Below are 26,618 nucleotides of genomic sequence, written 5' to 3' on the forward strand. Positions count from 1 at the left end.
GAGCCTGGGAGCCCCAATTATCCTAAGCTGTATACCCACATATGTAGCCCATCTGCATGGCATGCACCTGTAAGCTATCTGTGACTCACTGCTGGGAAAGCTCTGCACAGTATTAACTTTTTACAAGTAAATTTCCATCCTTTCGATCTTTATTAAGTGATACCACTTGCACTCAAAGGAAATCAATTTGATCCTCAGCTCTTTTCTTTATTAGGAAGTGTATCTGATTTGTGCTAATGATAGAAATTCATCTTCAAGTGAGTTTTTATTAAGTGTCTTGCCATTTTGTGTCAATTACAGATCTGAGTAACACAAAGATGGAAAATAGTTAAAACACACATAAGCTGAAAGGAAAAAGCATGTTCTGCAGTAAAATCTTTGGTAGTCGCAGGTTCTCTGAGAAACAACCACATCCATCTCATCTTGTGAGAGAAATCTCTTTATGTCCCAAGCAGATGATAAGCTACCCTAATAATAACAAAAAAGTACATGAGCCCACCTACTTATCTTCACTCATTCTGAACAAAACAGCCTATCCTCCAACCCCACTTCCAGTTGCCCTCTCCCCTACACATACCACCATGCAAAGTCGCATCCACCTCTTTTTTTCTCCCCATATTACACGCAGAGAGAATTTTCAATGTAGTGATTGAGCCATCTGATGTCCTTTAATTGCAGCAGTTACACAACCTAGTTATAGATTACAGTAAACTTGGAAGCTTTTAGAATTTACCTTTATCCAGGTGCCATAAAATCATAGTCTTATGTGTCAGGGAGATGTCAAGATGCCCCAAAGTAAAATAGTATATAAATAATGAGACAATGGATATGCTAAAATGCAAAGCATATTTGATTCACAGAAGGTACTGATTACTGTTAGCTGAAGTTTTAAAGAACATGGTTAAGAAGAGTTGGGCCTTCGGCTAGAAGATGCAAAGAGTATTTTAGGTGGAGGCCTAAGGAGAGAGCCTGATGGAAGGAAAGAGTAGGAACTGTGCCTGAGACTCCAGATGAACCTAGATTGGTTGGGAAAAGTAATGAGACAAGTCTGGATGATTTTAATATTCATTTGGGAAGCAATGGAGTTGATATAACTGGGTGAGACCAGTGTTGGAGATGCTTGAATAGAAGCCTGAGGGTTCATCCTGGAATTAAATTGATTCTCATCAAAAAGGAAAGGAATGGGATTAGAGAACACAATATCCAGAGCCTTTGGTAATAGTCTGCTTTCTGTAGCAAGGTTGATGACTTAGAGCTATCACTCTTCTCTCAATATTTCTTTCTTTTTTTTTTTTTTTAAGATTTTATTTATTTATTTTGACAGAGAAAGATCACAAGTAGGCAGAGAGACAGGCAGAGAGAGAGTGGGGGAAAAGCAGGCTCCCCGGCAGTAGAGAGCCAGATGCGGGGCTTGATCCTGGAACCCTGAGATCATGACCTGAGCTGAAGGCAGAGGCTTAACCCACTGAGCCACCCAGGTGCCCCAATATCTACCTTTCCTGTCTCTCATTACCTAATGTTTGCATATCCCTCCTACCCAGTTTGTATGTGCAACTATTGGTATGCATTTGCATTTATGGATAGTATTTCTGGGATTTTTCATTACAAAGCCCCTAATGGCTGTTCAAAAAATTCAAGTGGTTATTTTTGCAGTGGTATAACCAGCTCTGCTCTAGTTACACAGACTTGGATAAACCACTTGGATAAACTCCCTTCAGACTTGGTTTCTTCCTTTATGCAGAAATAAGACATGACTGGGTATTTTCTAAAATAAAATATAGAACTAACATCGGAGCACCTGGGAGGCTCAGTCGGTTAAGCATCTGACTCTTGATTTGGGCTCAGGTCATGATCTCAAGGTTGTTGGACTGAGCCCTGCATTGGGTTCTGTGCTCAGCACGCAGTCTGCTTGAGATTCTTTCTCTCCCTCTTCTTTTCTCTCTCTCCCTGCTCGCATGCTCTCAAAAGAAAGGAAGGAAGGAAGGAAGAAAGGAAGGAAGGAAGGGAGGGAGGGAGGGAGAGAGGGAGGGAGGAAATCTTAGGGAGAAAAAAAAAGGAACTGACATCACATGCATTTCTGGTGACCACTCTGCCATACAAAGGGCATGGTTTGCAACTAAAGATGATTTCTTAGCCATCTGCCCCCACTAGGTTTGGGCACATTATTACATAGACAAGAAAGTATACATCCTTCATTTTCCCTAATTAGTTCAAAGTAAAAGAAATAATATTTGACAGGGAAGAAAATACTGACCTCATTCATTTTTATTTCTTTGGACTGAATATTGAAGGTAAATTTTAAAAAATCAGTTGGTTATTAACTATACTGGTGGAAATATTTAAGATCAGTAAGGGAAATCATCACACTCCATTTCACTCACACATAAAACTTACAGAGCAAGTAGTTATCCTTTTAAATATTTTAATACATACTTAAAAATGGACAATTTGTTATTACATAATTGTATAACATTGATATTGTTAGATATGTGGGTGTATATATTTTTCTTTTCAATAAAATAGTTTCATGCTTATAAAAGTCACCCTAAGTCAACTTGGACAAAGAGAACAACATACAGTAGAAATAAACCAAGTAGTAAATAGGATATAAGTAAGGAAAAATATTATAAAGCAGTTACATTGTTGACACAAAGGAAAAGAAAATACACTTTTCTATTATTTGAAGGCAATTCACAATCATTTCCAGGAATTCTGTGAGAATTTAAGGCCATTTGTTCTAAAGAAATGCTTTAATTTAGACACAATGTCACAAAACTGTAATTTTTGTAAAAACTGTACATGCAAAAACTCTTTACAAGTCATTGTGGACAGGCAGTTCAGTACGTAGGAGTAGGTTATCTCACAAATGTGTTGTGCACTAAGTCACATGGTTTTGTATATTTGACTGGGAATTTCACAAAAATCTTCCAGCCTGTGCACCTTGCACGGCAACATGAAAAGGTGATAACAAGAAGTCCAAATCAGGAGAGCCAGTATCCCTTTGAATTAAAATATCTAGACAAGGTATAATGGAGTAAAAAGTTTAAAACTTCTGCTACATGGTTCACAGTTAAATATTCTGGATTTTAGTCTTTCTAAATAGCATTATAATATAAAGATGCTACTTCGTACACAAAGTATTTTCTGTGCATTTTACAATTCACAATGTTTGACTTTTTATTATTTCTACTGAGAATTACAGAACATAAACTGACTGCAGTCTAAATTTAGAACCCAAGCTCCATGAAAAATGAATGTTCCTACACAATACACATCTGCTAAGCTTAAACCCCCATACCAGGCAAACAGCAGAGGAACTCATTACTAAGCAGATGCGGCCTCATAAGACAATTCACTTACTGAGAAATATGAAAGCATCTCTCCTTTCTCTTATTTGCAATTGTATTTGTCCAGACAGTCATTCAAAGAGATATTGCTCTTGCGATTATAGCTATTGCAATTTAGAAGACAGAGGATTCAATATTCAAAACTCTTATTCTTAAGAACAGTTATAAAAGTATTGAAATTTAAAAAGTAGTAACATGTAAACATTGATACAGAGAGACTGCTTTCCTATACACACAGCAGTCGAGGACAATATTTGAGTTAAAAACAGTTTGTGCTTTTTCCCAACAATACATTGGAAATTAGCTATTTCTGTCCAAAAAAAAAAAAAAAAAAAAAAAAGAAAGAAAAAGAAAGATTCAGAGAAGACATCCATATTTTGCTTCAAGCATTTAAACAATTTTTCTGTTGCTCATGCAACAACCATATTTACAGTTTTGGTTTAGAAAGAGAATTAATTTTGGATCCAAGAAAGCATATTAACCAGGACTGCTGAAATCAAACTGAGAAGAGAATCTCATTCCCTGGTTCGCGACAGAGCACCAGGAGCAAAGCGTTGACTCAGCAGTTCTTCGTGACGGGTAGTTAACGGGGACGGTTCTGAGCACGGTCATATCTGAGTCTGTAACACGTGTGTAGGCGGGGTGTAGGGGGGCGGCGCGGGGGATGGCTTGATTCCGCGGGCCCGCATGTAGGAGAGGAACTGCTCCGGGATCTCAGCGAGGACGTCTTTAGCCAATCTGGCCATGCTCAGTATGTGGTTTCCGCTTCTGTCAATATAATCCCGGAACGGCACGAACTGAAACAGAGGTGAGAGAGTTATTCCAGAGACTTTAGTATGCTCTTTAACAGACACAAAAACCAACACGTGGAAACATTTGGTGGAGAATCAGAGCAGCCTGGAGGACTGGTTAGATGGATAAGCATTACTATGCAACTTCAAGAGATTTGATTCATTACCAAAGGCGAGCTACTATAGTGACCGAAACTTTCTATTGTATATGCTTTATCTAAAAAGGGATGCAATTGTTTTCTTTTTTTTTTTTTTTTTCCTCCCAATAACTTCTGTCTCCTGGTCCTGACAGGTCCATCATGTTGCTACAGGTATTCTGTGGTTTTGAGTTCTATACCTCACCTGTCTCCCAATAGGATAGAGCGTTTACCTCTTCAGGGCTCAGTTTCCTGCCAGTGGAGTTAATACCTGCATAAATCAGCTTTCAGTGCAGAAAGAGTATCCAGCGCAGGGGAAAAAGGAAAAGTGCGTATTGTTGAAGAAGCCTAAACACATGTGAAGTGTTTTTAATTAATATGAAAACATCAAATCTCATATCCCCAATTTTTTTTTAATCTGTTGTTTGGAATGGAAAAAAAATTATTCAGCCTAAGAATTGATAATACTTCATATTGAAACATCATCATTCTTGTTTTTATGTCATATAAAAATAATTGGTCTATCTTTACATAAGCAATTATGTGAGAGCCATTATCAGCTGAACATTAAATACTCTGGCAATAAATTGCCTGATTCTATCTTCACTTACAATGGTTACTTAAGTTAATAAACATGTGCTGTTTGAGGGCACTAGTTCAATTTCCCTTCAGAGATATGATGATTCTTGAAGCAACCTGGAAATGCTTGGAACCATTAATGTTGTGAACCCAGTAATTTAGGTCTTAGAGAAAAGGCACAGTGAAGACATTTGAGAATGTTGAACAATTTCTAAGTGTAAAATTAAGAGTTTGAATGAAATCATTTTTTCCTCCTCTAGAGAGACAGCACCTTCCCATCTCCTACTATACCATAATTGTGTTAAATTTATTTTGAAAAAGTTACTTTTGATTTAAGTAGCTACACAAGAAGTGCTTTCAGAAAAAAAACTATAATGAGGAAGTAGGCTTTAAGATGGTCAGATTGCTACAGATAAACCAATTTAAAATTTTAAGAAATCAAATAGCAAGTGTAATACTTCTCATGTAGTGAAACAGTCTCTCTCTCTTTTTTTTTAATGTTTTATTTCTTTCCAGCGTAACAGTATTCATTGTTTTTTCACCACACCCAGTGCTCCATGCAATCCGTGCCCTCCCTAGTACCCACCACCTGGTTCCCCCAACCTCCCACACCCCGCCCCTTCAAAACCCTCAGGTTGTTTTTCGACTCTGAAAAACAGCCTGAAGAACACAGTCTCTTTTAAGGAAGAGGAGAAAATTACTCTTCTTTTTAAAATAAGATACTGTAGGCAGAGGCAACCTATATGACTATAATTTTACCCTGTCCTGCTAACCAGGAGGAAAACTCAACGGAGCTTTTAGAAAAAAAGTGTATTAGAAAGGTGACAAAGCTTTCTCTTACACCTGAAGGTAGCTAAGCAAGGGTAAGAAAAACTAATAGAGCAAATATAATCTTCAACTGAGAAGAGAGTTAAGGGGATGTGAACTTGTGTGAAGTCAAATTATCAAACTTTGGACAAGACTTGACATTCTTAACAAAAAAATCAAAGAGGTGCAAAAAAGTTAGGGTTTATTTTTTTTCACTGAAACTGTAATTAGAAAAGTGAGAAAACAGGAATCAACAAGACTGAGGATTAATGAGAAAAAGACATCTGACTGCTATAGCTTACTTCATTCTTTTAAAAGGCATAGCATTTTAAAAGTAAACATTTAGAATGCTTAGTATACAGCAATTATCCCTTAACCTTTTTTTTTTTTTTTAAGAGTTCAGTTTTTCAGAACTCTGTAGCTAACACATCCATGGAGGGAAAGGATGGCACCTCTGGCAAGCAGTTGATCTCACCACCCCATTCTGTGTTTATCCCAACTTTGCTCTTATATTTTTCTTTGCCTCTTTACCTTTCCTTCCACACCATGGACATTAACCTCATTTATCTTTTTACCCCCTAATCTCCCAAACCCTGGAATTAGACTGCCCAGGTTCAAAGGCTGATTCTCCGACTTACTAGCTGCATGATCTTAGTTAGACAAATGATTTCCCACTCATTCCGTTTCCTCTTCTATAAATGAGGAGGATAATAATAATAATAATAATAATACCTGCTTTATTAGGTTGCTGTATTAAGTAAGTTAATGTGTAAAGTACTTAAAACAGTATTCGACTCTTAATATGTATTATATATGGTAACTGTTGTAATCATCACTACTATTACTATTCAACTTATACAGGTATATATTTCAATATAACCATGAAATTATATTTTTTTTCTTTTATTTTTAAAAATTTTTTTTAGTTTATTTTTTTGTGCGTGTTCCAAAATTCATTGTTTATGCACCACACCCACTGCTCCATGCAATACGTGCCTTCCTTAATACCCACCATCAGGCCCCTCCCAGTCCCGCACCCCTCTCCTCTCCAAAACCCTCGGTTTGTTTCTCAGTCCACAGTCTCTCATGGTTCATCTCCCCCTCCGATTTCCCCCAACTCACTTCCCTTCTTCACTTCCCCATATCCTCTGTGTTATTCCTTATGCTCCACAAGTAAGTGAAACCATATGATAACTGACTCTCTCTGCTCGACTTATTTCACTCAGCATAATCTCTTCCAGTCCCAACCATGTTGATACAAAAGTTGGGTGGGTATTCATCCTTTCTGATGGAGGCATAATACTCCATCGTATATATGCACCACATCTTTATCCATTCGTCCGCTGAAGGGCATCTTGGTTCTTTACACAGTTTAGCGACTGTGGCCATTGCTGCTATGAATGTTTGGGTACAGATGGCCCTTCTTTTCAATACATCTGTATCTTTGGGGTAAATACCCAGTAGTACAATTGCAGGGTCTTAGGGTAGCTCTATTTTTAATTTCTTAAGGAATCTCCACACTGTTTTCCAAAGTGGCAGCACCAACGTGCATTCCCACCAGCAGTGTAAGAGGGTTCCCCTTTCTCCACATCCTCTCCAACACTTGTTTACTGTCTATGAAACTATATTCTTTTTAAAAAATTTTTTATTACTTTTTTTTAATTTTTTACTTTTTTATTAACATATAATGTATTATTAGCCCCAGGGGTACAGGTCTGTGAATCGCCAGGTTTACACACTTCACAGCACCAACCATAGCACATACCTTCCCCAATGTCCATAACCCCACCTCCCTCTCCCTACCTGCCCCCAACCCCTGGCAACCCTCTGTTTTGTGAGATTAAGAGTCTCTTATGGTTTGTCTCCCTACCGACCCCATCTTGTGAAACTATATTCTTAATAGTTTTCTAGTTACATTCACATCAAACATTAAATACAAGGAATATCCTTCTTCATTTAGCTCAAATTTAAGTACAGTATCAGTGTTGTCTGCTAAATAATTCCCGTTGTTTTTTTTTTTTTAATTATTTTATAACACCCATTGCTTCATCTTTCCAGCAAATGCTAGGAGATGTGCTATTTTTTTTTTAACTGAAGTAAATTAAAATTCATCTTTAAGAATGCTGTGATGCTCTGGGATGTCAAAACTTAGATCCACAACCACCCTTCTCATAATACAGGCAGATATACTCATATTTAAAACATTTTCATAAATAATGGGTAAGAAAGAAATCTTAGTTTTCAACTGAAGAGGAAAGTATGTATCACATTTAACATAGGCTTGTTCAGTGGGGCGACAGATTCTGCCTGCCCTTTGAATACTGGGGGACCTTGCCCATAACTTGCCTTGCCTTAACTCTCATTAACATAGAGAGTTCTTGTTATCAACAGAAGTATACCTTATCCCACCTGTGTGCTGGGAGTAGATGAAAAATGTTGAGAACTTTCTACTCACTACCTGAAATTACCTAAATCCTTCCCAAAGGGACATTCAGCTCTTCAATCAGTCACAAGGTACTGTCCTAAGTGAGAGATGAAAATGACAAGTGACTCTTCATTTCCTTTACTTCTTCATGTCAAATCTTACAGTTGTCAGGACCTAATATGCCTTCTACAACACTATTGCTCATATCCTCCTACAATCAATTTCCCACTGAACTTCTCAGACTACTCTGAATTTTGTCTTTTTCTTTTTTTTAAATCATTCATTTCTGATCACTGTACCTGGGGACCTCCTGTTCAAAATAATGCTTGCACATTTGTGGATGAGTGTTGTTCATTGACTACCCCCACAAATGAACTCGGACCCTTAAAGTGTTGAGTCTAGAGGGATAAATCAGTTTTAACTTTGCACGGATTTATCACATTCATCCCCCCCAAAAAACCAATAAATGCATTCCATTCCGTAGAAATATACTATATCCTTGATACTCTACTTTTTTTTTTTTCCAGCATCCATCCAGTACAAGGAAAATGTTCCACATGGCTGCTCTAACGGCTGGCTTTGCCTATTTGTGAAAATAAGTTTTGAATCAGTTTGGGCAAATGGACTTTTAGTTGCTGTTCTGCTCAATTTTACTCAATTGTTCCTACTGTGCAGAGCTCCATTAGTGATTTTCAAGTCTACGCCTTCAAGGTTATTATTCTCCTTTTAATGGAAAATATGATTTAAACATAATTTTTAAGGAAATGATAGGCCAACCAACAGCTGTGTACAGCCAGAAGAAATGACTCTGCATTATACACAATGGCCAATTCTAGCACAAACAAATAGGACGCCTTTACACATATTGACTTAAGAAAATAACTCTTTGAAGTTTTAGAATAACAACAATTGGATCTCATCTTGCTTACTGTTTGTACTAGAGTCACGAAATTCAATCTTAAGACAATGAATATAATTACACATAATTATATGACTACAGTGTCCCTTGTCAAGGTATAGCTACTATGAAATACTGACATAAAAATGAATTTGCACTGGACTATGCCACAGACCATCTAAAGACAATAACTAACATTGGCACTAACTAATGCATTTGTTGAGCAACTGGTAGGTAACAGGCCATCTGCTAAAAGATTTATACAGTATCTCATTACATTTTTATAAGCATGTTACCCATATTTTGAATTTACAGAAGAGGAAACTGAAACTTGGAAAGTTTAATTAACTTAGATGAGATACTTACCAGTATCAATCATTATTTGAACCTAAATTGCTCTAACCCTGAGACATGAACCACTTCATTAATATGAAAGGGGAATTAAATCCTAATAATCTTCACTAGAATATTGGTTTTTATGAGTAGGTATGTTATAACAGGAAGAACACAGGTTTTGGAATCAGAACTCTGTTGGAAATTTGGATCTATCAATTTATTACTTAAATAATTTTAAACACGTTGCTACCTGGGTCTCAGTTTCTTTATTCATAAATTACTACAAGGCAAAAAGTGGCCAGTATTTTTAGGAAGATATAAAGTGGTATGTGAATAAATTGACAAAGAGGGGAAGTTAGTTCAGGTGTGCAGAGAGGGCTTTGTGCAAGGATATATAATGGAACTTGCAAAATGTAAGATATTAATCAGCACAGATAAAGAAGAGTATTCCAGGTGAAATAAGAGGAAATAAAAACAAGAACAATGGAAATGTGTGATGCAAATACAGCTGGTCGTCTTATTTGTCTAGACAAAGTAGTGTGTATGTGTGTGTTCAGCTAAAGAGGAAGATTGGGGTCAAGTCACGGAAACACTTAAATATTATGTTTAGGTTTTAAATCAGTGTTATACATGATTTTTGTTAAGAATTTTAGAATCAGACATTTTAAGGTTAAATCTTCACTCTATTTCTTACCAGCTACATGACTATGGACAAGAAGAATTAAACGTAATTTCTTTTTCTTTTTTTCTTTTTTTGTAAAATGTACGAATCAAAATACCTGCATAAGGTCAATTAAAGATTAAGAGAAGCAATACTATAGCTCTTAGCCTGCCCAGCATACAAAAGGAGTTAATAAATGACTCAGTATTATTATTATATGAAGAAGTTGGAAGCCACTTAAGATTTGACACAGTAATGAGAACTCCATCTGCTACCCTCAACTTTCTGCTAAATCTCAGCTACCTTTGGCTTTTGTTATTATTTGCAGCCTTAAGCTTTTGTTTGCCCACTTAAAAAATTTGGGTTCCATTTGCAATGCATTAACCTGCTTTGCTTCAACATATAAGAAATTAGAAGTAATGAAAAGGTAAGAAAGCCTAAATGGACCCTATTTTCTGATAATATTTTAGCCAGCAGTATTTACAGCATCACTTGTGATGGCTTAGATATTTTCTGATGATGGAGATTGACGGTATTATCCTTGGTGGACTCCTGTGACACCACTATTCTAAATATTCAAGAGTATTTCTTTCTTTTTTTTTTTTTTAAGATTTTATTTATTTATTTAACAGGCAGAGATCACAAGCAGGCAGAGAGGCGGGCTGAGAGAGAGAGGAAGGGAAGCAGGCTCCCTGCTGAGCAGAGAGCCCGATGTGGGGCTCGATCCCAGGACCGTGGGACCATGACCTGAGCTGAAGGCAGAGGCTTTAACCCACTGAGCCACCCAGGCACCCTTCAAGAGTATTTCTATTCTTGAAAATAGCTCATTTTAAAAACATTCTACTGGATGGTGGAACCTGGAAAACTGTGATGGTGGAATATTTTTATTTTTATTTCTTTTAGAGTGGGGAGTGGCAGAGGGAAAGAGAGAATCCTAAGCAGGCTCCACACCCAGTGCAAAGTCCAACTTGGGGTTTGGTCTCACAACCCTGAGATCATGACCTGAGCTGAAATCAAGAGTTAGATGCTTAACCAACTGAAGCCAGCCTGCGCCCACTGGTGATGGTGGAATGTTTTTAAAACCTTACTTGAAGTGAGAGAGAATGCTAATTCTCCTTCAACACAATGTACTATGTAAATGGTTACCATGCTTACTATTGTTAAAAGACCAGGGGCGCCTGGGTGGCTCAGTGGGTTAAAGCCTCTGCCTTTGGCTTGGGTCATGATCCCGGGGTCCTGGGATCGAGCCCCACATCGGGCTCTCTGCTCAGCGGGGAGCCTGCGTCCTCCCTTCTCTCTCTCTGCCTGCCTCTCTGCCTGCTTGTGATCTGTCAAATAAATAAATAAAATCTTTAAAAAAAAAAAAAAAAGACCAATCACCATTTAGGAACTTCTCCATGAAATTGGAAAAGGGTCTATCAAATCCCCTTAAGTGAATGTAGGCATGTAAGTCAAAATGTCACAGTTATTCCAGAGGCTACTAATTCTCTAGGGACGGCTCAGTGGGTTGGAGCCTCTGCCTTCGGCTTGGGTCATGATCCCAGGGTCCTGGGATGGAGCCCCAGGGGGCTCTCTCCTCAGCAGGGAGCCTGCTTCTCCCCCACCCCTCTCTCTGACTGCCTCTCTGCCTACTTGTGATCTCTGTCTGTCAAATAAATAAATAAAATCTTTAAAAACAAAAAACATTTTAATTTCCTATTCAGTAGCTATAAGATCCAACAACTCCTTCAGTTCAACTTTATGTGGTAGAATCCCTTGAGTATTTAGCTATATCTGCAGGTGCCTTCAGGATTTTTGGGGATCCCAGTATTACTGTAAGGTGGGAGACTGGTCTCAAGGACTCTGACTTTCAAGGAGAAGGGACATGTTACATGAATATATACCTTATACTGATACGTGATGAAGTATTTTCATGTGGTACTCCTCTGAGACTCACATCATCATGAAAAGAGCAGAGATGAAAGAATTTAAAGTCCAGAAATAATGAAATGAAGGCTCAAAGAGATTTACTGACTAGTTCAAGAGCAGAGTGACAATATTATAATTTCACAGATCTGGGTCCAATCTCAATATTCTGCCCAATGTAGTTATCTGCTGAGAGACTAAATACTTTCACAATCAAGGACATTTTTATTTTATAAATGCTAATAGACATGACTGTTGCTTGTCACTAACATAACAGATCATTCCTCTTAAAGGAAACTGTAACAATATGGGCAACCTTAACTATCCCTACAGAAGAAAATAGTAACAAGTTTCCCATAAGCATTATGATGAAGCTATGAGATATGAGGTTGCCTCTACTACTTTTGTAAAAATGCATTACAAGAGCAACACAACACATTCCAAAGAACTTCAAATTCATGCTTCCCTTCCGTAATTTGATTTTTTGGAAACTGTGAGTCAGACATTATGAAGAGCTTTTAGATAAAGTGTAATTACTTAGACCTATAATTATGCTAATAAGGTTAAGGTGAATAATCATGTGTCTAATTATGAAAACAAAACACCATGGGATACTTAAATAAATGACCACATCATCATGTTCCTTTTCTCAGCTGCTTTTAACCTAATCATTCATGTGTGTGTGCTTTTTACTCTACCAAGAACGTTAGGTTAAAAAGTTTAAATCATACTTAATACTTCTAATTTTTTTTCTTTTAAAAAACTGTTATACAGATGTTTCTATTTTAAAATTTAATATTGCTGCCTAAAAAGAACAATGCTTTTTTTAATCTTATCATAGTAACATATTTACAGATTATTTTATATTTCTCCTTCAAAGTATTTTAATCATTTTTTGTTGTCTTTTACTGAGTTCTGTTTCAGAAATGTATTTTATCTACATGATCTTACTTAATCTTTACAACAAAGCCAGAGCACTGAAATTTAGAAAGCTCATTCAAGTTTTATCATGGTGAATAATTTGGGATTTGAACTAAATTCTGTAGCATTCCAAATTCTGTGGGATTCTCTTAATGACTTTGGGTGAATGTATGGGTTGTTATTAAGAAGATAACACTGAAGTCCATTGTTTGCTCCTTTAAAACTTTCATAGCATGTGCTGAGACCTTTGCTTCCGTATTTAAAAAGGTGCACTTCACAGCTGCTTTGCCCTTGTAAAAACCTAAAAGATATGGAAACTCTAATATGTAGCCAATTAGTTTAATTGACTGCTTGCTTTCAGTGATAAATTTGAACTATATTGATTGGCTGCTGATTTTTTCTCTTCTATTCACTCCAAGAATAGTAGGTTTTAGTTATGTATTTTTCTCAATTTTAACAAATATAAATCATATATACTACATAAATTATTACTTTATGTTATTACATATAAAATATAAGTATTATATATCATGTCTATATAATTACATTTAAAGTTATATGTAACATATTTTTATATAAATTTCTGTATTTATGTATCATTTTAAGATCTATTTCTCCAACTTTCTAACCATAATCTAGGGAGAAATATATAAATATCTAGTTTTGGTTTGTTACCACTGAATTTATTTACATTGAAATGTAATCAGTTGTCTTTTTTTTTTTTTTTCAATTTTTTTTCCATTTTTATTTATTTTTAAAATTTCTTTTCAGTGTTCCAGAATTCACTGTTGTAATCAGGTGTCTTAAAAATATGTTTAGTCTTTGTTGAGGGCTAAACAATGAATAGATAAGCATCATTAAAAAGTCTGCTATGTTTCTAGCTTCTAATTTTACCAAAGACCTCAATGATATTTTCTGGTAATATTAAAGTGGGAAAAGACATTTATTAACATTTCTATTTTATATATAGTGAACCTGAAATACAAGAGAGTCACTGGGTACTTATTCTAGGCCCTACTTGCCATGCATCTCATAGAGAATCAACTGACTAAATTAAGGAGAACCTGAGAGTTCTGCTTTCAATGTACTTTGTTTATTTTCAAATCAGAGCTGACAGGTTCCTCACAATAACTAAACAAATAGTTTCCATTGAATTTCTTACCTGTACAATGTCTCTTTCAGCATATTTTCCCCTGGAGGAAACTCTTACATCATCTCCATCCAATTCAACCATCGCTTGAAAATAAAGTAAGACCATTTATCCAGTGCATTTCAACCATGTACTTAAACACTGTAGGCAATAGGAAATCAAGATGTCTGAAGTAGTAACGTGTCCTGTGTCAAGGCAGAAAGCTTGTTGATTCCCCATTCTGCCACAAAACTTAACTGAGTGTAAATTTTGCAACTGAAGAAAGCTAGCCAAGCTCCCATGTGATCCTTTGAAAGACATGAGCCAGCGTGGGTATAGCTCCCCATCCTAGAGGTTCTCAGTTCTGGGTTATGTGCTTATGTGCCTGATTGGGCAAGTGATGCTAATCCATTAAACTCTTGTTGTCTTTCTCATTTAAGAAACTTGGCACTAATCACAGAATTTCCAGTAACAATTTGAACTTTATTCTCATTGAAACTACAACAAAGCTATGTATTCATATCACCTAACTTCTACCTTATTAGTGGATTTTAAAACAGAGAGGGATTTGCTCTGCCCTACATTGATTGGATAAAGTATGACTTTTTGAACTGTGATTTTTTGTGTGTATAGGTTGAGAAATAATTTCAACATTATATAGATCAGCTGATATTTGTGAATGCTGTGATATAAATGGACAGCTGGTAATAAAGTAGTATTATGTTGCAATTAAGAACATTTTCCAGAGTTTATTAAGTTTTCAGTGAGAATTCTCTAAATAATTAATTACATGAGGAATGCTAATTTGTGTTTAAAGTATAATTCTATTACTGATAATTCATTTTGTATGCACATGACATTCACCAGACTCCAGAGGGCCACTTGCAATTATAATGTTTGCCTCTTTACCCTCCAAAAACTACTGCTCAGTCAGAACACAATCCTCACATTTTCATTATTTTCTTCAGTGCTTAGATAATGCATCTGGGTTAAAAACATTGTTTTAAATTTTACTTTTCTACACGTATTCATGAGCCAATGTCTGGGTTGAAATAAGTGCTCATAAATGGTAGAGCCACCAGTCAATAATTTGCTTAGATATACATGTCAATAACAAGGAAATTAACTTATTTAAAATACAAAAGATCTACAAAACAAATGAGCAAAGGGGAAAAAAATAAGAGAAAGAGACAAAGCAAGAAATGGACTTTTAATGAAAGAGAACAACCTGATGGTTACCAGAAGGGAGATGGGTGGGGGGGATGGGTGAAATAGGTGATGGGGATTAAGGAGTGCACCTGTCGAGATGAGCATCAGGTGTAACAGGCAAGTGTTGAATCACTATATGGTACACCTGAAACTAACAGTACACCATATCTGAACTAACTGGAATTAAGAAGAAAAGGATGAAGAGGAAGAGGAGAAAGAGGAAGAACAAGAAGGAGAAGGAGGAGAAAGGGAAGGAGAAGAAGGAGAAGAAGAAGAAAATTACAAAAGAGCTGTTCTTCCATACTTATTAGGAATGTAAATAAGGGAAGTCATTATGCTCAAATGCTTTCAATAGTTCATTCCTTCCTTTGGTTTTGTTTTGCTTTCAAAATTTCCATAGGATTTAGACATAAATGTACAGCAATAGTGAAATGCCAGCAATTGCAGGAAGTTCTCCTTTACTCTCTAACAGAAAACAAGAATTTGTTGATAATCTGGGTCTCACCTTCCACCATCCCCTACGATCTCCATCAGTCTTTGTGAATGTTTCACTCCAATTAAGAAAAATGACAGTTATCCAGGCAATAATGTATCTGAATGTGGCCCTATAAAATATGGCCCACTTTTCAGCATGTCCTTTGGGTTAAAAAGTTGCAGGGAGCAAGAAATCGGGAGCTAAACTTTTGAAACCACGGAAAAAAGACACGATGTGGAAATGGTGGAAGGGTCCTGTTCACCCTTCAGGTTTTCATCTGTGCCACAAGGAGCCTGAGACTGTAAGCCCCAGTTCCCCACAAGTTCCTCTCCTTGGAAAAAAAAAAATTTGTAAGAGAGAGAATTGCACTTCTTTCTAGCTGTGGGAGACACCATGAAATTAGAACCTCTTCTCTTTCTCACCTTCTACTAACTCAGATCAATGCAGGTAACCTGATGCTGCTTTGACTTTTTGCCTTTTATGGATAAAGAAATTCTGCCATGTGAAACCTTTCTTCTCAATGAAAGTGCTTTATGGAGGAGTGAAAAATCACTGGGGAAAAATCACGCAGAAAGTTTTAAGTTGTTCTTATTAAAATACAGTAACAAGACATTTGAATACTCACTAATCTAACAGTTTATTCCAAATTCCTCTACCTTCAAAGAACAGATGACAAGTCTGCCTTTCTTGCCCATGCAAACAATGCCTTTCTTGTTAAAAGTGCAGATGTTGGATTTAGGTGGCTAACTGATAAAATGTGCAAGTTTTATCTCAGTCTTTCCTTATGTCGGTTTCTGTGTGTGATATATAAACTTACTCTATGGTAGATTTGGAAGTGCCAAGAGAAAGGCTCTTCTTGACAGAACAGCACAATCTGAATTTAAGTAACATCTTCTATGTGAAACATGAGTATTCATCCTTTTCTTATTAGCAATGGAGAGAAGAGAGGTATTTTGAGAGGAGAAAAAGAAAAAGAGAGAAACATCTATGTTTCCTAGTGGAACAGTCCACTTTTCTAGTACTGTTGTGGAAGAGTTTCCATCCTATTAAAACTTTAGTCATGGTGAAAACTGAAGGCAGGTGTCGCAGGACCCTAATTCCCTGTCCCCATGTGTGCCAGAGGGAGGTGTCACTCTAATTCTCAGGAAGGAATTCTACTGGGAAGGCAACTTCCCTCTTTGTCTACAATCTTCACTCTCTTTTCCATGTGGAAAAACAACTGACTGATTCATGGGAATACTAAAATGAGGAGAAGGGACTGACTTTGAAATCCCTCTCATTAGGAGCAGCCGATCCTCAGTTTGAATGGAATATTACTCAGCCATCAGAAAGCATGAACACCTAACTTTTTCATCACCATGGATAGGACTGGAGGAGATTATGCTAAGTGAAATAAGTCGAGCAGAGAAAGTCAATTATCATATGGTTTCACTTCTTTGTGGAACATAAGGAACAGCATGGAGGACATTAGGAGAAGGAAGGGAAAAATGAAGGGGGGTGGAAATCATAGTAGGAGATGAACCATGAGAGACTATGGACTCTGGGAAACAAACTGAGGGCTTTAGAGGGGAGGGGGGTAAGAGGATGGGTGAGCCTGGTGATGGGTATTAAGGAGGGCACGGATTCAATGGAGCACTGGGTGTTACATGCAAACAATGAATCATGGAACACTAAATCAAAAACAAATGATGTACTGTATGGTGTCTGACATAACAATAATAAATAAATAAATAAATAAATAAATAAAAATAAATTATCTACCCATAGGAAAAAAAAAAATGAATGAAATTTCTCCCTGTGCCATGATTAATAGGCCAGGCTCTGTCCTTGTAGAGAAAAGGACCGGCAATAAGGCTGAGGTCATTAAACCTTGGCAGAAAAATAGTGACAAGTCTGATTCTGTGCAGAGGTTAAACCAAACTCTCAAACACTAGTAATAACAAGCTTATACTGTGGTCTTTGAGTGATTCTTACATATTTTTTTTCCAGTTTGGGAAGTCAGAGAGGAAAAATGATGAATTATCATACCTTAAAACCCTAGTAAATAATTCATTGGGAACCAAAGAAATGAAGAGAATAAACAGCTGTGGCAGTTGGATGAGGGTAGTGCCTGCTGCTCTGAATAGAAATATACGAGCAGAAATAGACACCAGGAAGGGTCAGTGGCTCTGTATTCGTACATGATGTGTGCAGGCTCTTGAGGAACGAGGGAGGGAGGTTAGGTCATACATCTAACCGCAGACTTCCAGGATTTGTGGAGACCTGGGAAATACCCAGTGACAGGTACATCCTTGAGGCAAAAGCAAATCAGTAACCAAAGAAGAAGGCATGAGTGAGTTTACCCTAGCCATCAGTGAAGTTCAAGAATCACAGTCTGTCACTGATCAATGCAGATGATGGAGTACACAAAGCATTAGCAAGAAAGATGTCTCTTAGCTTTCCTGACTCCAGAGAGGTCATCTCAAATCCATGCCTGAAGTACAATGCGAACAATCTGAATATTCAGAGGCTGAGAAAATATTAGCAGAAGCAGCGGCAGTCAGAACTAAATGACTTTTGATTTAGACATTGGAAGATTCTAATGGTGCAAAGCATGACCAACCAAGCATGGAATCGAAGGAGATGATTTCCAGGGTCAGCAATGTAACAACTGTGCCCGTGGTGCTGAGATTGGCAGATCTACACTATCCTCATGGAGGAGGCGCTGGTGGTTCAATGAGAATGATCCCAGTGATGACTGTAGTATAATTAACCACGTATGTGCCTAAATTAACTTCTAATGTACCAAAGGTTGTTCCAAATATTCTAAAGTTATTCTCATTTCCAAAGCCCCAAACTAAATGAACTGTCATTGTTAAAAGTCAAAACACATGAAGCAGGTGAATGCTAGGTGATCATGAAGTCGCCATAGAGTTCTCTCTGAAAGGAATTCACCAGGTGACTGGGAACAGACTATCCTTAAAGAAGTTTACCCAGATCACTAGCTACACAAACACCTGTCACTTAATTGGCATTTGAACGAAGCCTAAGCCCAAACTCAGTTTAGCATAATTTTATAAAGTGTCATTAAATCTCAGATGGTCAGTTCCATTTTCATTTTACTTTGCTCTTTCATATGACAGAACTTATATATTTATAAAGCTAATGTCTATCAACTAGCCAGTGTCTGAAAAACCGTTAAAGTACCATATTATGCTTGTGTGTTAACATCTCTCTTCACAACCTAATGGTTTATAAATTTAGGGTTCATCCTCAAAGGTTTTTAGTGAACCCAGAGTGTACTCTGCCTTGTGAACAACTCAATCTATCACCCTGTCAGCCATAAAACATATTATTTTGAGATGCAAACTATCACAAATGGAATAGAAAGCTACATGTTGAATTAATCTATACCAGACAGATAATGTCCTTGTCAGAAGACAGTATTTTCATTTGCTCAACTTAATAGACTTCATCGTGAGATACCTATATTTATGTCTATAAGTACATGGACATTATATACATATCCACGTTCATATGCACACTTACATACAAGAAAGAGTGATAGGAATCTTAGAGCATAATGAATTAGAGTAAATAAACCCCCGAGGAATACTCCTGAAAATCTATTACTCACCATCAAATTCTGCTGGTCCAACACCTACTATAATTATTGACATTGGAAGTTTTGAAGCCTTCAAAGAGAATACACAATTAGTTCACAATTAAGAAATTGAGTTAAGAAATGAGGTTTGAAAAAAAATGAGGTTTGAGAAGAAAATAATATACTGCTTTGATATTTTTTCAAGATGTTCACTAAAACAGGTTTGAACATATTTAAATTGAACACAGAATAATATGCTCGACTCTACTCATTCTTTTTGAACTCTCTAGACACGCTTATTCAGTGGGACATTCTGCAGGAATGACCAGTCTTGGACAATATAAAAAATAAAAAAGTATTGCTCATTTGCCTTCACTTGCTATTCTCAGCCAACATCTTCCTAAGCTGACTTTGGCTATCTTTGGTCACTTTATTCATGTACTTATTCCTCTCAAAAATCTTTCAGTTGCTAAACAGGGCAAAAAAGGCACTACAGTTGTGAAAACAGTAGTACCCTACTCTATCTCATTTACACCCAATGGTAGGAAAAGCAAAAATTCATAGTAAATGAGTGAATACAAATAATAACTACAGGAAGTTATTATTAGAATCAATTTGGTTTATGGGGTGCCTGGGTGGCTCAGTGGGTTAAAGCCTCTGCCTTTGGCTCGGGTCATGATCCCAGATCCTGGGATCGAGCCCCACACCAGGCTGTCTGCTCAGCAGGGAGCCTGCTTTCTCCTCTCTCTCTCTCTGCCTGCCTCTCTGTCTACTTGTGATCTCTGTCTGTCAAATAAATAAATAAAATCTTTTAAAAAAAAAGAATTAATTTGGTTTATTAACTAGCCACAAGATTGTAAGGGATACCGAATATTTGATGAAATAGCATGTTTTCCCATCATAGGTATCACTCACACTATGTAATAATTTTAAATAATTTAAAGGTCAGAATGTGAGATCTGTCAACAGAGAGATGGACGGCTGGCATGGCCACATCTACAGCTACGAAGGCCATCAAATTATGAATCATTGTTCTTCACTACATCGTGCCCTGCTAGTTTAAGCCTAAATTATTAAGTTCCTGTTTTAAAGTTCACACTAATGCCACTGACCAGAACATAAAGAAAACCAAAATGAATTCTACCCATGTGTCTAGTTAAAAAAATAACAAACAAATAAGTGTGTAAGTCTTTAGCTCTACTGCTTTTTATGCATGGTTTTTCTAAGAATATATCTATGATTTTTTTTCCACATGCAACTTTTTTCCCTCCACCAAACAGCTGATTATATCTTCCCTATGCTATTAATAATAAGATACGATAAGTAATTCATTCATGCATCCCATTTTCACTAAATGCCAACTTAGTGCCAAACATTGCTAAACTTGGAATAGCAAGATAGGATATAATTCTATAGAGTCTAATATAGATTTTATAGATTATAGTCTTATAAAGAAGACGAATCAATTAAATAATCTTAAAATAAATAATTAGGAATTATGACAAGAAGAATGGTTTGTGAGTCCAGTCCAGTCCCTTTCAGTTCTACAGAAAAAAAGTTCTATGGAAACAGTTCTATCGGAAAAAAAAAACTGTCAGTACAGTTCTGTAACTGAAATGTAAATATGAAGAAAAACTCTGTACAAATTGTACAAATTATCCACACCCCTCAGGTTAGTCCTTAAGGATTAATGGTAGATATGCATATGAGTTGTCTGGATAGGGTTAAGAATGCAATCAGCTTCAAAAGCATGGGCATTTTGTTTCACTCTTAAATCAACCTAAGTAAACTCTGTTTATTCAACCTAAAAAAGCACCATGCTGTCACTTAGCCAGCCCCAAACTGAATGACCCTTACTTACATTGACTATGGACTCCTTGGTTTGAGCCATATCCGAGATAACACCATCCGTCACAATCAGGAGCACAAAATACTGGGAACCGTCTTTTACAGAAGAGGCATATCTAAAGCAATGAAAAGATAAAGAATACCACAGAAAATATAACAGTTCGTCTGTATGCGGTGTTTGCTACATATAATCGCACAGTCAACAAACCTTTAATCTCAAGAAAATATTTAAGCATATGTTAGGAGTCTATATTATTCAAGCTCTCAGATAATACATTTTTTGGAAATAGCACACTAGAATAACAGCAACATAGGCACATGGCAGCACACGGACATGCCTACCTGCCTTAGAAATTCATTCCCTAATAATAGGCAAGCTGGATGCAGGTATGTTTAACACGAAAGAATGGATATAGCTTGCAGAAACAGAAATCCTGGCTAAGCAACATTATGATCTTCAGTAAATTACTTAAGCTATCTAAATTTTATCCTTGCCGTTAAGATCAAGATCACAGCCTTTGTATTGTTAATAAAGAAATTGCACACATGCTACTCAATCTATAACACAAATTATGAATGGTAGCAATAATCATAAGTGGTTTTTGTTTTGAAATAGACACAGGTGATGGTTGCACAACATTGTGAATGTGTGGAATGTCACTTCAACGTGGTTACTTTTATGTTACGTGAATTTCACGTGAATAAAACAAATGCAACAGAAGCAGCACTTTTTGACATATCCATGGTTCAAGTTCTTAATATTTGTTAAACTGATGAAAGATGGAAAAAAGGATACCAAATAAAGACAAAAATTAATATATATAATAATATATATAATAAGAATATATTCTAGTACTTGAAGTTTATCAAAGTTCTCACCAAATAATACTCAATAATTTATAGGAGAATTTTATGAATATTATATTTTATTTTATCTATTTTTTTCCCATTGTGTTCTACATTCTGGGTATCTAGATTGTATTATCAACATTATTGTTGTATATAATAATATAATATATATGTATAATGTATATAATAATATTGTTATATTATCAACAATAATAATTTTGGGGGCGCCTGGATGGCTTGGTGGGTTAACATTAGCAGCCTTTGGCTGGGGTCGAGATTCCAGAGTGCTGGGATCAAGACTGGCAGCGGGCTCTCTGCTCAGCAGGGAGCCTGCTTTCCCCTCTCTCTTTGCCTGCCTCTCTGCCTACTTGTGATCTCTGTCTGCCAAATAAATAAATAAAATCTAAAAAAAAAATAATAATTTTTATGACTTTTAATACATAATTAGTATGCAAGTCATATCTAAAAACAAGTAAGCATTATGGTACTCTTAGGAGATAGTAATCAAGAAGACTTTGGTTTACTTCTGTAAAAATCATTGAGTATTTATAGATGTATGTATATCTATGTATCTATTTATCTATATATATATGTACCATAGAATCAATAAAAAAATTAGCATCACAGAAAAACTGGGTTCAAGAACATGTCTACTGATTACCAATAAAGCTTCTTCATAACCTGAAGTACCCAAAGGGATCAAGTTTGAACAGATCAGGGCAGACCAACAGCATAATATGTCAGGGCAAAACTTAACTTCTTGAGAGCAGAATTAACAACCATATGGATGAGAAAAACATACAACTCTGCCATACTAGAAAAACTAATAATTGCTCATGATGCTAAGAAATTGTAATTTCATAGACTGATCAAAAGAATAGAGTTAAGTGGCATGTTCACACCCTACAAAGATAACATGGCACCGGTTCCACAATGTACAGCCAAAAATACTCCCACTACACTTAATTAACTGATCTTCAACATCAAGGACTTTTAAGTTTAATGGTAACACAATCAATGAAAAACAATCCCAACCAGATCTGAGACTATTCTCCTATTTCATGATTAACTTTTTTTCTTAATAAAAGAACTCAGATAATCTCCTTCAAGTATTCATTTTTAAATTTTAAGTACCCATTATTTTTTTAAAAAAGCATTTCTTACTATGATTCAGAAGTACAGGGTTTTATATTTCATGTGATTAATGGAAGGCTATAAATAGTAGTGAGGAAAGCTTCTACGAGTACAAGAGTGTGGTTTTTCTGCTTTTCTTACCAAATGATGCTCTTAAAATGGCGAATTTTAACTAGATTTAAAAACAATACAGAAAGTTTAACATTACACATATTTATTTATAAATATCACTTCAAGTGGCTTAACTGTCTGATTTTCTTTGGTGGGGGTATTTACTTTTATTTCTCTTTCAACACTTCTGATCATCCATAAAGAAAGTCTCAGTTATTAGTATATTTTTTCCAGCTTTACTGAGGTATAATTGGTACACCAAAAAAACCACAACTATATAATTGATATATACAGTTCAGACATATGTATAAATTCATGTTACCATTAAAACAATCAAGGTAATAAATATACCATTATAAATAAATATACCATTTCCAAATTTTCTTTGTATCCCTTTGTATGTGTGCATATGGTAAAACACACACACACACAAACTAACATGAAGTCTACCCTCTTAACAAATTTTTAAGTGCACAGTATCTTATTGTTACCCATGGACATATCTTGGCTGTTGTGAATAATGCTGTAGACATCTCTTTGAGATCCTGATTTCAATTTTTTTTGGATGTATACTCAGAAGTGGGATTTTTGGTGGCTCTATTTTTATTTTTTGAGGAATCACTATGCTTTTTTTTTCCCCATAGTGGCTGCACCAATTTAAGATTCCCAACTATGCACAAGGGTTTCAATTTCTTCACACTCTGGGCAGCACTTGTTATCTTTTTGACTTTTTAATAATAGCCATGCTAACAAGCATGCAGTGATAATGATAGTTCATTGTGGTTTTGATTTGCATTTCCCTGATGATTAGCAATGTTGAGCATTTTGTATATATCTGTTGGCCATTTGTATGCCTTCTTTGAAGAAATGTCTGTGCCAGTCCTTTGCCCATTTAAAAAATCAGATTAGTTGTATTTTTGCTATTGAGTTGTAGGAGTTCCCTATATATTTTGGAAATTAACCCCTTATCAAATACAGTTTCAAGTATTTTCTCACACTCCACAGGTTGCCTTTTCATCTTGCTGATGGTTTCTTTTGCTGTGTAGGAACTTTATAGTTTGATGTAGTCCCACCTGTCTATTTTTGCTTTTGCTGCTTGTGCTTCGGGCGTCATACCCAAGAAATCATTGCCAAGACCAATGTCAAGGTTTTCTCTCTGTCTTATTCTAGGAGGTTTATCATTTTTGGTCTTATGTTTAATCAACTTTGAGTTAACTTTTTTGTGGTAATATAAGGATCCAATTTCATTCTTTTTCATGTATATATCCAGTTTTCCCAACACCATTTATTAAAGAGATTATCCTTTCCCTACTGTGCCTACTTGGCACCCTTGTCAAAGGTCAGTTGGCCACATACCTGCAGGCTTTTGTTTGGGCCTCTCTATGCTGTTCTGTTAGTATATATACTTATATTTTATATAAGTGCCTTGCTGTTTTAAGAAATACCATCAAGATTTTGGTAGGGATTGCACCAAATCTGTAGAACACTTTGGGTAGTATGAACATTTAAACAATATTAATTTTTCAATCCATAAACATGGGATATCTTTCCATCTGTCTGTGTGCTTTAATTTCTTTCATTGATGTTTCATATTTTTCACTAGAAAAGCCTTTCACTTTCTTGCTTACGTCTATTCTTAAATGTTTTATTTTATTTTTTGGTGCTATTGTAGATGGGATTCTTTTCTTAAGTTTCTTTTCAGATAGTTTACTGTTAGTTTATAGAATGCAACTTTTTTATAGGCTGATTATGTGTCCTACAAATACCGAGCTCATTTATCAGTTCTAATAATAATATATTTTCTCATCCCTTCATTTCTGGTCGATGTATGTCCTTAAATCTAAGTTGAGTCTCTTGCAGACTGCATACGGTTCGGTGTTGTGATTTTATCCATTCAGTCACTCCATGTCTTTTGATTGCTGTATATTTACATTTTGGTTTTCTTATGATTCACCAGAAAGTATACTTAAAAGAAGGGGAGAATATACTCATACTGCTGAAAGAGTTAGGAATAGAGCCTGAAGCAGGTATAGTAAACTTTGAATTTCTCTTAAGTTTGTTTTTTTAATCTTAAAAATTCATTAAGAGTTTTACATTTTATTTTATAAAAAATGTTTGTATTAATGCTTTATATTTCTTAGCTTTAAATGCCGTAGAAAGATACATGAGTTTATTGTGTGACTCTCACTACTGCTAGATACATGAATTTGAAAATAAATTTCATTTTAGTCTTTATCCCCATAAGCACCAAAAATTAATCTTTTAAGACTTTTCATGGTTTCTAGGGCTTTGCAGTATGCACTGACATACTGCTGCCCTTTGCAAATAAATCTAAGTTTAAAACAAAATCATATTTTATGCTACCACTTCTAATTAAGTCTATTTTAAAGTAGTATATATCTATAATAAAGTAATTAAAATGCTACAGAAATGTGTTAAATAGAAAGTAGAGGCTGATCACATCTCAATCCATCTTCAAGGAGGTAACACTGATATGTAATCTTCAGATTCAAATTATATTTTAAATGTATTAAAGAACCTTGCTGCTTAAAGGAACCTGAGGATGAATCTTTTTATAAATTGCATAATTAAAACTCTTATTATTAAAAGCCTGTTAAATGTTTTTTGTCAAATATAGGCAATCTATAATTTATATTTTAATATTACTATGGTAAATCTGCGAGAGAGGTGAACCGTGTCAGGGTTTTGGAATTCAAACGCGTTCGCCTGGAGTCTTTGTCAAGGAACTTTCTGGGATGGTGTTTATAAGATTCCTAATAGGTTGGTTCAGATTTGTGGGATATTCTTATTATTATTTCCTAGGAATAGAGAGGGAAACAAGACAAGGTAAGAAACTGACTCAGGAATGTTTTATTTGAGTAGTTTAATTTTGATATACATAATGAATTAAATCCTAATACTAAATAAAGGGATACATTTAAATATTCCAATACAACATAACATAGTAATTTTTCTGTTACTAAGCTGTTAACCAAACTACTTTGGGCAGTTTAACGAAGTGACTGACTATATCCACAATCATATGTAGTTAACTTGCACTTTCTTTTATGTGTGTTTACCTCTGGAATTGAGATAAAAGGGTTTAAGTCTGTAAGGCATCATAACATAGTTACTCGGAGTAAGATTATTCTGTTTGGAATTTTAGCTCCACCACAAATGGCCACTCTTACATATCCATTTTGTCATCAGGAAAATAGGAATAATAACACTACTGACACCTCTTAGAGCTGTTGTGAAGATTAAAAGAAATAGTCCAGATGACACCACTGAGCACATTGCCTGGGATGGATTATGGACTCAAAAATAAAACTTAATTTTAGTTGGTTATCTGGGTCTAGATATGTAGATACAAAAATCTAGTCAATAGGTAGCAATTGATAGAATCCTCTTAAAAAACTGAAATGTGACAGCCTTAAAACAAGTAACTGGTTAGGCACAAGAAACAAATGACT

General features: G+C 35.8%; 1 protein-coding gene across 1 annotated transcript in view; it reads right to left on the bottom strand.

Moving 5' to 3' along the window:
• Positions 1–2,412: 2,412 nt before the first annotated feature.
• The window catches only part of CPNE8 (copine 8), a 203,509-nt gene continuing 179,303 nt past the window's right edge, over positions 2,413–26,618 (bottom strand). Inside the window, exons 17-20 of the mRNA XM_080812527.1 lie at positions 21,065–21,167; positions 19,237–19,294; positions 13,970–14,043; positions 2,413–4,144 (exon numbers count right to left, since the gene is read on the bottom strand). Of these exons, the coding sequence (XP_080668653.1) occupies positions 3,956–4,144; positions 13,970–14,043; positions 19,237–19,294; positions 21,065–21,167 (424 nt within the window). The 3' untranslated portion in view covers positions 2,413–3,955. The remainder of the gene's footprint in view (positions 4,145–13,969; positions 14,044–19,236; positions 19,295–21,064; positions 21,168–26,618) is intronic.

Source organism: Martes martes, assembly GCF_963455335.1.
Source record: "Martes martes genome assembly, chromosome: 8".
NCBI lineage: Eukaryota > Metazoa > Chordata > Mammalia > Carnivora > Mustelidae > Martes > Martes martes.